The following is a 14,803-nucleotide window of genomic DNA, read 5'->3' as shown; positions in this document are numbered from 1 at the left end:
TGTGGGTAGATCTAGTTGCTCAATCCGCTGCCCCTTTTATTGTCTCCAGTGTATTTCGCCCCAAATCAAAATGTAATAATTATATATATGTATATATAGCCGATGATGAATATATTAAATATAAAAAGGCTTTTGCTTTTATTTGTTAGTGTTTATTTCTTTTTGAATTTATTTACTTTGCACTTTACTCTTTTGTTTTTTTGTGCGTAATGATTAGGTTGCATTACCTGAAACGAGGTAAATACCATGGGGAATGATGTTTGGTGATTGAAAAAGGCTCTTGCATTGATTGTGTATCTTGTGCATATCTGCTTTCGTAAGGTATTTATGTATTGTATCAAATTGTGTTGTACTGTGCTTGCCCAAACTAAAAAGGGTGTATCCCTACAACCTATATGTGAGATTTAGTTCAGATGTTTGAATATCAGTCTATATTTTACTGGTTAAGAGTAAATGAAAATGACACAGAAACAAATTAAAAGATTTCAGGTCGGCCTAGAAAAAAATATACATATTTCTTTAAAATTATGCTGCGGGAAGGTCCAACTCCAACCCAAATCATAGCACAATACATGAACATTCTCTCTGCAATTGTTGACTTTGATAAAGTGAAGCAGAACCAAGTTAGAGTGGGTTTAGTACGGAGAAAATTCAAGCAAGGTCGGCAAAATTTGCATTGGGGCACATTTGCGCACATTTGTCACATCTGTGACTTTTGAATTTTTTCATGTACCAAACCATATCGTTCCCTTTTCACTTGTATATTACTTATTGTGTTCAATACCTCTAAATATAGCAGTTTGTGACTTTTTTTTTCATAAAACAAGCTATGATTTACAGTTTTCTATAACAATCGCTCAATCTTCCCCATGGGGGATTGGAGTTTAATTCTCAACACCTTTGCCCCTATTGCTGAACCAGCCATCATACCTCAACGATTCCTACCTGGCAAATCTACAACAAGCCAACTTTTGAACCTCACTCAAACCATTGAGGACGGATTCCAGAAAGGACTGTTAACAGAAGTCGATTTTGTTTATTTGTCTGCCGCATATGACATTAAACCATCACCTCCGCCTAAAAAAGATCTTGGAGTTGACAAAAGACCTGTCATTGGAGCCCTTCTCAAAGACAGCCGCTTCTTTGTTGTCCTGAATAACAAGCAGAGTCGCTGGCAACAACACAGAATGCTCTACCTCAAGGTGCTGTGCTGGCCCCACTACTTCATAACATCTACACCAACAACCAGCCAATTAACCAGAACACTGAACCTTTCATATGCAGACGATCTCTGTGTAAAATCCGAACAGAACTCTTTTGAAGCAGCAGAACCAAACCTCACCACAGTCTCAGATGAGCTACTCCTCTATTACGAGCGCAACCACCGACATGCAAACCCTGCAAAGACCCAAGTCTGCTCCCTCCATTTTTGGAACCGTAAGGCCAACCGGCCACTTGACATCAAATGGTCTGGAACACCACTTGAGCACTGCACCCCATCTAACCCTGGATCATACTCTCTCCTTTAGCACATTAATAACACAAAATCCAAAGTTGGCTCTCAAATGGGGAGCCACAGCACATCCATTTAGATCTACCGCCCTGGCCCTGTGGTAGTCCTTTGTGGAATATACATGTCCTGTTTGGGAGAGGTCAGCCTATGCTAAGAAACTTGGACTGAACAACACCTGCCGCCTGATCACTGGCTGCTTGAAACCCACTAACAGCCACCTCCACCTCCTCACTAGCATTGCCCATGCTAGTATTAGACGAGAAGTTGCCAGCCGAGGCAAGAAAACAAAATCTAGTGATAAACGGCATATCCTTCATGGATGTCACCCTGTAGCCCATGGCTAAACTCAAGAATAAACTTTCTCACCCATGTTTAGCCCTAACAAGTTCTCGGGAAGAAACCAGAATCTAAGTCAGGAGGGAAAAGCTTGAGAATGACCCTCCTCATTAGAATACTACAACCTTGCCCTCATATAACCACCACACTTTAGTGAATTGAAAAGAAGAATTAAGGTGGAAACTGAAATGTTGAGCAATGTGCACTGTGTGTGTGTGTGTGTGCGCGCGCGCGTGTGTGTGCGCGTCAGTCCGAGTGTGTGTGTGTGTGTGTGTGTGTGTGTGTGTGTGTGCGTGTGCTTAACGAGTGTGCACTAGGGCTCATTATAGCGTGCACTGGGGCCATTATAACTTCCTTACGCTACCGCTCCTTTCTTACATCACCCCGCCTTCATTTAGAATAATTATTTGTTTTATGTGAGGGTTAACGTCAGCTTTTTTTCTCTATTCATATTTTCTAATTATATTTTCTCGAAAAGGTTTTTTAAATAAATTCAGTTGTTAGTGATTATTGTTATTTGTAATAGTAATTATAGTATTGCTATTATTATAACAATTAAAATTATCTTTTAATTGAACGTTGTAAGAAAACCTTTCTTTGAAAAATAAACGAGTATCGCCTGTTGGTCTCAGGAATGTATGTGGGTGGTCGTGGTCGGGGGGCGCACCCAAGCGCTAAAACCGGCATACATGTACCAGGTAGGGGTAACGCAATACCTAAGATCATTGGTGCAAAAAATCACATGACCCAGCTCTTCCACTCCCATGACACCTTTGTGTTCACTCCACCTCACCGGGCGGTGACGCAGCGGTGGCAGCAGTGTCAGGTGTCTCACGGCTTCACAAAAAGATTGACAACGGAAGTTCGCACAGGTAAGATACATCTCAGAGCAAGGACGTGAAAAATATATGCAAATAACTCGAACTAGAGCTGTAAAAGATACCAAATGTAAGTGTTGAGAAAATTTGAACGAGCCAGTTGCTGTTCGGATTGATTTTTATGGCACGTGAACATACTCGTGCTCCCTGAGGACTCGCTGTCTATCGAGATTAGATGCCAAACCAGTCCAGCTGCTGATTCGTTTTTAGAGGCTTTTGTTTTCACTTTTTATTCCTCAGTCTAGATACAACTTGCATGTTACACTATGCTGAATGGAAACATATGTTATAACTATACAAATACGACAACTACAGTTTGTGTTTTACGTCGTACAAGTTCTCAACCAGCGCTTATGGTACACACCTGAAATTAAACTTCTCCAAACAACATGTTGGCCTCTGAGAGACGCTGCTAACCTTCAACACAAGTTTATTGTATTGCCTCGATAATTATTGTTCGCTTCAAACTCAATCATTTCCATATACTCAACAGATTATGTGCTTTTTGAATTGCGTTCGAGGTCAATGGTGCGTTAAGTAATGCGGACACCTCCTTTACTCATGAGTCACACAGTATCTGACTGTTCTGGTTACTTGTTAAGGAAAACTTGGCTTGAATCGAGGGTTAAAGGTCAATATCCACCTTCAACTAATAACACGTGATGCAGATGAAGCGAAATGCTTTTTCGATTAAGAACTTTAAAGGCACATATATCAGATAGGTTTGACGTGTTCCTCACCCCTGGCTGAATCAGGACTACCTTTGTTTACATTTTGTCACCTTTTGTTTTCTTTAATTCATAACGTTTTAGTCAATATTCGCTCTAAATTAAAGTCATTGCGCCCAGAGGTTGGGAGGAAACGCAAATAAGCCTTTGTGCAATGTGACCTGATAGTGTTGCAATTTATAAAAGATTAAATTGACTTGATGCCACACACAAATGATAAAATGCTCATTATTAGTAGTACTGGAAACTATGCCTTAGATCGTATGTGGAATAAGTTCCATTAACAAAACTCAACCAAACCAATTATACATAAATGCAAATATATCTATTATCTCTTGGACTTGCAAAGGTTTTTGCACACGTAGATGCAAATTTAAATTTGTGCAGTTTTCTTTTGATTTTAATAGTGACCGAGAGATGAATTGGTAATTTCAGAAAGCAATTCTTTGTCTTTCTCTCAGGTTTCTTAGGATACAAAAGGACTCAAAAATGTAAAGCACTAAGATTGTTTTCACATACAGGAAAAGCGTGCTATGACCCCACCCTATTTAAAGTCCTCACAAGCATTTCCTGCTGTGTATTGGTTCTAAGAAGACTGCGCTGTTAGGCTCTGTTCTTCTTTGTGTGCACTTATGAGTGAGATACACTTCAGTTTTGATTCTCAACCTATGCAATTTGGGAGTTTGTGCGTTGTCCCTTTTGTCTATAATTGTTCAGGCTTTCTTGAACAGTTCAAGGATATGCAAAAGACTCTTACCTCGCTCCCATTGTGCTTTCCCTGGGATGGACTGCTGACCTGTTCAGGGTGTGTCATGCAGTGCATGCTGGCTTGATATCCAAACAGTGTAGAAAGGATAAGTTAACAAATCATTTCAGCATGGCCATCAAGTAAAATTGTTTTGTGTTTAAAACCCAGGAACCCACTGAATACTAACTAAACACAGCACAACATACAACTAATCAAGAGACAATGGGGAGTTAAATTGCCCATCAGACCTTAAAGCCAGTAGCAACAGTAAACAGTCCCAAGCAATTCAGGATTTAGAAATATAATAAAAGAAGTTGAGCATGGACCATTCTTATTATCATTGTATCACTAATTTTTGCTTTGCCCCGTTAAGAAAAACAAACACTTGCCAATACATTAAAGTAATAATATTTAATAAATAAAATGACATATTGTATTTATCTAAATGGGTAATACAGACAGATTTACAAATTAATGTAATGTAATTAAACATTAAAGACATTTTTTATGTTAAAATTTTGTTTCGGCAAAAGTCCACACTCTACTTGTCACCAGTATTGCTTCGCATCTCAGTGGGGATGTAATCGGTGCACCTGAGTGAAAAGGCCCAAATAGTGAGAGCTCTGATTATTGAGTCAGCTGTACACAGTGGTGATTTAAACACAAGGTTGTAATATACTGTCTGAACACTAAATGGAGTATTCGTGGTCTGACAGTCTCTCCAGACACTGAAACTGCATCATCGGTCTGTCGCCCTTATTTAAGTGTAGGTTTGTTCGAGTGAAGTTAAAGAAAGCCTCTGTGTCTTATGTCGTACGGTTGTGGGGCGCTGCTTTTCTCTGGTCTTTTGTAAACGTTGTCTATGGCGAGTTATCCTCTCATAATGATAATGTGCTCACACTTGTAGTTCCATCTTGTAATCATGCGGCACGGGCCGGAGTGCAAGTTTGAACATGTCTACTGGTTTGTTTGCATTCATAACTGTATGATAATAAGCATGGACAACCACTCTTTGGTATGCATGTTAGGTAGTACTGTGGTGTGACGAGAGGTAAAATGATGAAGAGCATGTTATAAACAAAGAAATCAGTGATCTCTGACAGCAGATGGGTCCTCTACTCTGCTACCAACTTTCCGAAGAGTCGGTATGTCTCAGTGGTTTTGCCATGCAGTACTTTCAGAATGGTGGTTTCAATAACCTAATCCACATCTTGTAGATGATAGATGAATCTGTAGTCGCATGAAAAGTGGACTAGAGGAAGGAGAGGACGATCTTATTTTTTGAATAGATGCAAACAAATTCAAATCCAGGATGTTTTCGTGTCTGAAGTTCAGTTTTCTCTGGTAAAGGTTTGCTAGTAATTTGGAGGTCAAGAGTTAATATAGGTGAAGTAATAATAATGGCAAATGGTGGTTGTGTTTGTATTTTAAGTATTTAGAAAGCTGCCAGAGATGGAAAGTGGTCCATTCAATCGACGGACCTGGGCGGCACAGTCCCTGCGTGTCACTGCGAAGGAGCTGTCACTCAGCGGCCGAGGGAAGAACAATGCCATTGCTGAACGCTTCTCCAAGTGAGGAACACCTGGTTTTCAGACATTTTTTTCTTCAGTTTTCGTGTTTGGTCTTGCTGTTTCTGTTCGTGACCATTTCGGTTCCATCAATGTTCCAACAGATATTATTGTATGTTTAAAAGACTTTGGACAAAATGTATGAGATCTACTTCAAGCTGCATTAGGTTAGTACAGACTGTTGTTGAGTCTGCTTGTCATTTAATTTCTGCAGCCAGAAAATAAATGATGGCCCTTTTGACTAAACTGATGATGCGTTACAAATTACCTCTTAATATTTTGTAAACAAGCTGTGATATAAATACAATCTAAAAATTATGAAATTTTTTGTTTTCACAGTGTTCAATTCTTGAATGTCTGTCAAGGTTCTTGAAAGAATAAAGCCACAATATTGTTTTGATGTTTTTGTTCTGAGGCACCAGAGGTCAGTGTTGTGTCTGCCTCCCTCAGGTACCAGAGAGCTGCTGAGGTGTCCAATGCCGAGAAGAAAAAAGGAGTAAGTATCACTGTAAAGAAGGACGGAGTCATCTCATGTAGTTTGTGAACTAGTATTGTTAAGATGTTCCTAAATTTGATATATGAATCACAAAGTTTCCCACATGCAAATCTAAATCTATGATACATCTTGTTTACGGCATTTTTATAAGCCTCACCTAGCAAACTGCATGGTAAAATGAAGTGTGTGTACGCCGCATGTCTTGCTTCATTTGCTCAGTAGCTGGTGAAGCTAAACTAATTATTGCACACACTCACCATGCCAACACAAATGTCTTGTTTTGGCTGACCTCTCATAGGCCACTTGTTGAGATGGGCAGGCTATCAAACCCATAATCCTATTTCACTGTAATCCTCTTGAAATGGTCTTTGTAGATCCAACTGTAGGTGAGCTGCTTTGTCAGTGTGAAAGACGCATAAACAAAGCAGGACTGAGATTAAATGAGAATCTGATCAGCTCATATAATGAGGAAATATAAGGTAATATTGCTGTGAATGTATGCTGTATGAAATGTGGCCATTGTTGGTGTGAGCCAGCTGCTTTGAAAGCGTGTAAGCTTCTGTGTTCTTTGTTTAATGATCTGGCTGGTAATGACAATAACCCAATACGTTTTTGTTTGTGTTTTCTACTCCAGTAGAAAGTTGGTATAAATACTATCTGTACTGTCCTGTCTAACCAGATGGAGTGTTTAGGTACTTAAAAGATGCTCTGAATGCATATTTCTCTGCACAAGTGCAGGTTGTTAGGTTTATTCTTTATAATAATTTTAGTTTGATCCACTCATAGTTTGTAATTTTTAGAAACCAATAGTATGTGTGGATATGAGCTGATGTCACTGGTATAGTGACTGGGTTACGGGAGTCCAGTTCAGATATTCAAGGATAACACAAGTTTGAATGAGCGGCGCAAAAGACCATCTGTCTGTCTGTGTGTGTGTGTGTGTGTGTGTGTGTGTGTGTGTGTGTGTGTGTGTGTGTGTGTGTGTGTGTGTGTGTGTGTGTGTGTGTGTGTGTGTGTGTGTGTGTGTGAGGGGGAGTTGGTAGTTGGGGGATGGGGGACTTTTCAAACGTGACAATGAAACTATTAGTTCTTTTGATGAATTGCATCGAAACAGCATTACACTTTGCTGCTTATCCTTGCTATTATTGATTATTATTACCTTTTTTGACATCACATATACAAATAATTAATAACTTTGCTCAGTCTTCCAACACAAAGTGTGTCAGTCAGAACACAATAAGCCAACTATCGCCATAAACCAGTGCTTTGTCTTTGCAGGATCTTGTTAGTTTGGCTGTCCCATCAATCAAATCAGATTTATCTCCAGCTTGAACAGGATGCAATTGCATACATTATACATTGTGTCAAACAAATAAATTCCAAATTGTAGTCTGTAGAGGTAAAATAACATATTTTGTGAATACTTTTAAAGCTGAGAAATCCATAACGGCTCAATTCAGCTTTCACATGATGATTTTTTAAATAGCTCTTGTTCTTTTATAGTCCTGGTATTTCTTTCTCCATCTTAGTGTGTATAGTACATTTTGTGCTGTTGTTTTGCGTATTCTTAAACTTTTGTTCATTCTGCATGAATGAGTGATTTTGAAGAGGCATTATCTCAGATATATACTTTGTGAGAGCAAAAGCTGACAGCGAACAAAGAGTTAACTTTTCCCTGAATGTATCATTTCCTGCTCTGGTTTCCTGGTTATTCTGACTCTCTCTCATACTCTGTCCTGGTCTTAAAGGGCGAGTAGCTCTAGACTTTGTCTCGCTACAAACATCTGTCTTTCAGCAACCTGACTTGTAAAAGAAGGACCAACCAAAGGACTCTCACTTTTCTTGCTGTCAAGTTTTGGTTTTCACCTTGTATGGGTTCTCCAACGCATTCACTAAAGTTTCTCTTTTTGATTACAAAAGGGGGACAATCTTGTCACTGTCCTGTTCTCTCCGCTCACCCTGGACTTGCCTCACAAAGACAGTAATTGTGTGTTAGTTTTTTGTGCACTTTGGGGGTTTTGTCCCTTTTTTGTTTAGTACTTTATTCTCATGTTCTTATTTCTTTCTTTTGCATCGGTTTGGCTGTGTTTGTGCATGTTCATATACCATACTTGTAGATGCACCAGATTGAGTTTAACTACTCCATGTAGTTAAGTCTATTTGGGACTAATTCAGTATTTTTTTTAATTCCTAATTTCAAATTGCCTTTTAAATTGAGTCAAACTATAATTTGTAGTTGTTGATTTTTGTAGAATTGTGTTTTTTAGGATTGAATAGTGCTTTAATGTTTCCTACTGACCTGGCCTTAGCATGGCATCTTGCTTCTATTATTTATTCGAAAATTAGTTTACTTATATGGGAGGGATTTATTCACATGTCCACATCCTCTTTTTTCAACGTGTCGTTTCTCTTTATACTTAAGGAAGATCCCAGAGGTCACATGGCCGTAGAGTGCCTCCTGTGGTTCTGTTTGCTGCTTACCATGTTTATTGTCATGAATGGCTGAGTGTTGAACACAGCCCTCCTCAGTGTTTTTTAGGAAAGGTGAAGTTGTCGTGTGGAAAGGAATGCAGCTGAAAAAAATCTGCCTGCATGCTCAGCTCAGCCATCTCCATCTTGAGCCAATCTTTGCCTTCAGCATAACGTCAACTTCATGCACCGACTTTAAACAGCTGTTCACCTAATCTGTCAGCGAAGCCGAGCTCACATTCTGGCATTTCCTTCATGCCATCTTGCTGAATAGGGCTTTACGCTGTGCTGTGTTGGCTGACAAATGGAAACACTTGTATAATTCAGCTTGTAAACAGAATGGAAAGAAGAAGTACTGAATGCTTACTGTTGCTTTTCATTTGACACTATTTATGAAATCCTTTTCACTTTTTAATTTTGCATCTCTTCTGGTCTTGCTCACAGTCTTCTGAGAGTGCATCACCCTCGCTGCGGTTGGGCAACCTCAATGCTCTGAAGAAGCGCTGGGAGCAGGCACAGAAGAAGCCCTCTTCTGTCCCACCGCCGAGCCAGTCCAGCACTCACTACAGGCCTCCTCCTTTGGCCAGGCTCGCTTCGATCACTGAGCCCTCTCCCGCATTGAAGAGCCCTGGCCTGCCGACCGATCAGGGAGGTCAGCTCACAGCCAGCCGTGTCCTGCAGCCCGCAGCAGCTCCAGAAGCGTCCGAAGGTGAAGAGCAGAGGGGGATGGACCGCAATGAGCTGACACACCATGGAAGACCTGAAAAGCTCGATGAGAAAGTTCCAACCAGCCCCCGTGCCTCTTATGAAAAACCCAGAGTACCACTCACCAACCTGAAGATGAAGTTTGAGAGGGGAGAGGGTACCGTGGGCAAGGTAGCTACAGACAGATCAGATCATTTTCTGATTTGGCAGCCTCTTCTCTTGATACATTTGAGACACAGTGTTATAAACGCGTCGACTTTATGTTGCATAACCTGAAGCTGCTTTAATGGCTAACTTTGAAGTACTCGTAACCACTTTCATCCTACTTTACAAGGCTTGTTAAGCACTAATTATTGCGGTCTACAAAACTTTTAAAGTTCTGATACTAAACTAAACGGAACACAATGTTATTTTTATTGTGAATATGTAACTTTTTAACACATGTTAAAGAGGGATAAGAAGTCACCTGCTGGTGAAAGCCAGGCTCCTTTCCTTGACCCTTAATTTTCAGTGCTGAACACAGTTATGTATTATAATTCTCTCTGTTCTCTGTATTTTCTGAAATAGTTTTGTTTCACCTGGATGTAGGCCTGTCTCTCCCCCCCCCCCCACTCATGTCTGTCCCTCCCTTCCACTCTCTCTTGGTGTCTCTCTCCCTCCCAGCTAAAACAAGCTCTCCACTCTTTACCTTCATAACAGAGGAATGCAGGAACATTCCTGACCCAGGGCTGTTTCTTACTTCAGAGGATCAGCTCTGAGGGACAACTGCCTTTATCTCACTTTCCTTAAGTCACTGGGTGTATTCTGGATATCCAACAGTCCTGGGCTTCAGTTTTAGGTTTTGATTTGAGGTTTAAAAATGTGTTTCACAGTATGACTCACTATGTTACGAGAAGGAAAGGGGAAGTGTAAAAGTTACTGGTGAACATTTCGACTTGTAGTGTTGCAACACCAGTGATCACAAGTACTGCAAGTTAATACACCCTTGCACTCGTCTCACTGTTTTTCTATACATTGCTAGAAAATAAATAAACAATAACAAGGAGCACAATTTAATTTCCCATGTAGGTTCACTTTAATGCTTTGAAGAACATCTCTTATGGCCTTCACATCACAGCAGCATAGTGATCTTAATCAAATATATACATTTAAGGCAAAGAGTCTGTGTTTTATGTAATATTAGAGCAATAGTTTGTTTGAAAGAAAGATAGAGAGGCAGTAAAACTTTGTTGGAATTGATGCTGTTGCAGATAAACAATCTATAAATCCCAAAAACTACAGCTAGGCTAGGAATCAGTGTTGGTGTACTTGGTACATACAAGTTTGTAAACTGAACCTCTGTTTCCACTGATCGTTTCACTCTTACAGGGTAGCAGGACAACACTACGCAGTACTTCATCTGAGGACATGGACCAACATGGCGGTAAAGACAAATACACAGAGAGCTTTGAATAATTAAAGTGCCTAGCCTTTACTCTCAAAACTACTGTTCAAATCAGTTGTCTCTGGGAGCACAATAGTATGCGACACAACTGGATCATGAATAGCACTTTTAAACTGAAGAGCCATCACTTGCTGTTTTGAGCAAATGCAAACATAGATTGCATCTACGTGTGATTATCTCTTCTGCTTCAGGTCTGCCTGTGCATGACAGAGTACTGGAGTCCACATCCATGAAGGAGAAGATGGCCAAATACCAGGCTGCTGTTTCTAAGCAAGGCGCCTCTCGCTCTGTGAGTTCATACAATAGGAGCTGAATTGAAAACATTTAACTACAAAAACATAATCGCTCTAAAATATGAATGAAATATTAAACATTTTTGATTCAAACATTTTATTTTGAGTTTTTAATGTGTGTTATAAATTACTGGTTAACAGTACGTGTTTAATAAAAATATGCTTCAGGCCAAAAGTCAGAAATAAATGAACGTCAATTGCAGTTTAAAACAAAGGGCCAGTTGTCTTTTCTAATTATTGAACATCTTTGATTTTATTAAACTATTTATTGTATTGTGGCCAACATTAAGACATGTGTATTTTCTAAATTAGTGTGAATCAAGAAATTCACCAATAATCCATAAGGGTTGTAAAAAAGTAAATAGATAAGTGAGGAACATGTGTTGACAAGCCAAAGGTTAGGTGTATGCATGGTAGTATGGAGGCAACATTGTGTTTTAGTGATTTACATGTCTTCCTCTGCCCACTAATATTACTGTTTCTGCATTGTTTGCCGTCTTCCCTTTTCTATCATTTCTTCCCTCCTCGCTTAACACGAGCAACAGAAAATACACAACAGTTAAGTATGTAACAGCCAGTTTAACACAAGCGTTCGTTTCCCTCTGTTCTATCACTTTGCGTTTCCTCCAGGGTCTGGCCCCAGAGGTGCCTGCTCTTAAAACATCTGCACCAGTAAATCAGAACCAACATCCTGCACCTGAGTGCAATGGTGAGTCTTAGAGGATTTTCCAAGGACATGTACCCATGTTAATGTTCTCGTTACAGTATTGCGTGTAATATAAATTGTGAAATAGAGCATTGACTGCAGTGTGAATCCACTCAAATAACTTTGGCATCTAAAAGAAAGTAAAGTATGGTTTGATTGACCTTGATTGATTTGTTTCTTCTGAGGTACAACGGTGACTGAAGTATTTTTGTTTGTTTCAGGGGAGAGCGGCGAGCAACCCAAAGCATCAAGGGTGAGTCTTTTATTAACACAACAAGCAGGAGACATGAATGCATCATCAATTCAACCCTTATTTATTATGGATATATGTTACTATTGTTGTGTGTGTAGAAGTTCAGCCCACCGGTGAAGGAGACATGCGTCGCTTGTCTGCAGACGGTATACCCGCTGGAGAGACTGATGGCTCTCCAGCATGTCTACCACAAAAGTTGCTTTCGCTGTGCTCACTGCAGCACAAAGCTCAGGTTAGTCTTGCATTGTTGCATATTCCCTGAATTTTCCTCATGGCTTTTAATTTGACTTTGAAATGCCTCCTTGTGGCTGTCTGTTCATGAACCACAAAAAGGAAAATGTTCTGATTAATCTCTTTGCTGCTCTCTGTTTCAAGTCTTGGGAGCTATGCCTCTCTGCATGGCAATGTCTACTGCAAGCCCCATTTCAACCAGCTGTTTAAAGCTAAAGGCAACTACGATGAGGGCTTTGGCCATCGGCCTCACAAGGAGCTTTGGGAGCCTCGTGAAGATGAAGACCAAGGTGAGCAAGAGGTGAACGCAAAGAATCAAGAGGAACCAGCAGTGGTGACGCGTCCAGCTGAGAGTATCACGGACAAACAGGAGACCCCAACTGTTGAACCATCCCCACAGGTCAAGGTGACAGACCTGACTGCCTTACTGGAGACACGTGTGCAGACACATGCCAGGTCTGGTGAGAAGCTTGAGTCCACAGAGAAGCTGGCTGAGAAACGCAGGCTGAGGATCGCCTGGCCTCCCCCAGCTGGTGAAGGCCACTCTGAGACAGACGCACTTAGTCCAGTCACAGAGGGAGTTTCCTCAGGCAGACCCTGGAGATCCAAGTGGCCCCCAGGGGACGAGGCGCCATCATCCTTTCAGAGCTCAGAACGAGCTGAACTGAAGAGCCTGAGGAGGAGCTCTTCTCTAAAGGAGCGCATACGGCCTTTTACAGTCGCAACTAAACCAAGCCCCGCAGCCGGTATGGGACCCAGGGAGCCCCGTCGCCCTCTCAAATCCCTGCTGGAATGGAGAGCATCATTCGAAGAAAAACAATCATCTGGAGAACCACCCATGGAGACTAGACCAGAGCCTCAGCAGGGGAAACGGCAGGAGAAAAAAGAGAAGACGATGCCTCAAAATCACGCAGCAAATGAAAGTGAGACCATCTCAGAGGAGGAGGTGGAGATGGAGCAACAGGAAGAAAGAAAGAAACGAGTACAGAGAGAAGGAAAGGCAGCAGCGGAGAAGATGGCGGAAGAAGAAGGCACTCTCAGAAGCAACTCCCCGGAAATCTCACTGTCCCCTTCTCCACCGTTACAGCCAAAACAGAACCGAGGCTCCCAGGATGTGGGCTTCTGGGAGGAGGACAAGGAAGGAAGTGATGCAGAGGAGCTGAGTGCAGAGGATATGATCAAGAGGAACCGCTACTATGACGAGGAGGACTCTGACTCATAGGAACAACGTGCTGTCTTACTGTTATGTCCATCCACCATATAACACTTTCTCAGTTTATAGGTAGATCCCAAATGTAGCTTTGCCAGATTTTATCGTGTTATAGGAGAGGTTTAAAAGGTGTGTAACATGTATATGTGCATTTATATTGCAATGATGCCTTTAATTGTTAAAAAGTACAAATACTTGATTTTTCTAAATCTATTTTAATTTTACTGTACAATTGCTAATACAGCTTGTATATTACTCCTGATTATACTCGAAGGTGGGCATCTATTAAATTGAATCATCTCTTGATAATTATATGCACCTTCAGCGGCATATTATTCACAGGTAGTTTGTCCAAAAACTAATATACCTTATGCAGCACTGTAAGTGCTTATTAATGACCGGCAGAACCCTTTTAAATCCAGCAAAACACTCACATCTATTTCTGCTATTCTTATATTGCAGAAAAATATCTGATAAGAAAAAGCACACACTTTTCAAGAGGTTTTTGGAGAGTAAATGTCTTATCTTGGCCTCAATTTAAATTGTAAATTGAAGAAAATTAAGAACCAAACCTGAATGACAGTGCTCAGGATTAGTGTTTAGCAAACTTAGTTACTGGTAATGTTTAAACAGAGCAGACACTAAGTCGTCTCCTGCTTCGACTGTTATTGGGCCATGAACTTCTCCCAGCACCCAAAGATGTAGATGAGTCAGTAAACCTTAACACCACTGTCCTGCAGGAGGCTCTCTGGTTTGCCTGGTCGTAGTCAAAATGTGCTTCTAATAATCACCATAACTACAATAAAAGAAGAAAATATGATTATCAAAGTTTTTACTGATAGCTATTCTTTCAGTCTAATAACAAATAAATCACCTCTTGGGACCTTCTGGATGTGTGTTTGCCCTGTTGAATATATGTTTTGATAATTTGTAAGACAAATTACAGTCTGAGCTGTTGTTGGAACGTAATTAAAATGTATGAATGAAGAAATCCAGACTTTGCAGTCCATTTGGACATTCACCTGAGTTCACAAATTGACCCAATACTATGACCACACAGCTTCCTGATTAGTGATTCAGATTTCTTCACTAATATTTTCTTTTTGATGTCCTTGCTATCAGTCTCATTCATTGATCAGATCCATTTGGAAAAAGCTCACTCTTAACTGAATTTTGGCTGTGTTTCATATTATATTTTATAGCTATTATTTAGAAAAATTGGTTC

At 40.4% G+C, this 14,803-nt stretch overlaps 1 protein-coding gene across 2 annotated transcripts; it reads left to right on the top strand.

Moving 5' to 3' along the window:
• Positions 1 to 2,685: 2,685 nt before the first annotated feature.
• On the top strand, positions 2,686 to 14,481 carry LOC137796494 (LIM domain and actin-binding protein 1-like). Of its 2 annotated transcripts, XM_068594449.1 has the most exons (10): positions 2,686 to 2,721; positions 5,636 to 5,774; positions 6,222 to 6,267; positions 9,181 to 9,612; positions 10,810 to 10,864; positions 11,077 to 11,174; positions 11,809 to 11,887; positions 12,106 to 12,137; positions 12,236 to 12,369; positions 12,513 to 14,481. In XM_068594449.1, exons 2-10 carry the CDS (start codon positions 5,656 to 5,658, stop codon positions 13,588 to 13,590), a joined length of 2,073 nt encoding a protein of 690 aa, XP_068450550.1. In that variant the 5' UTR covers positions 2,686 to 2,721; positions 5,636 to 5,655; the 3' UTR covers positions 13,591 to 14,481. The 2 variants fall into 2 exon arrangements, with proteins under 2 accessions (XP_068450550.1, XP_068450552.1); XM_068594451.1 differs by lacking the exons at positions 2,686 to 2,721; positions 5,636 to 5,774; positions 6,222 to 6,267 and adding an exon at positions 8,156 to 8,254.
• Positions 14,482 to 14,803: the final 322 nt, after the last annotated feature.

This window comes from Clinocottus analis, unplaced genomic scaffold, assembly GCF_023055335.1.
Source record: "Clinocottus analis isolate CAN_PGR_092001 unplaced genomic scaffold, fCliAna1.0.p SCAF_3, whole genome shotgun sequence".
Taxonomy (NCBI): domain Eukaryota; kingdom Metazoa; phylum Chordata; class Actinopteri; order Perciformes; family Cottidae; genus Clinocottus; species Clinocottus analis.
Note: the sequence above shows the minus strand (reverse complement) of the source record. Positions and strands in the feature narration are given on the sequence as shown.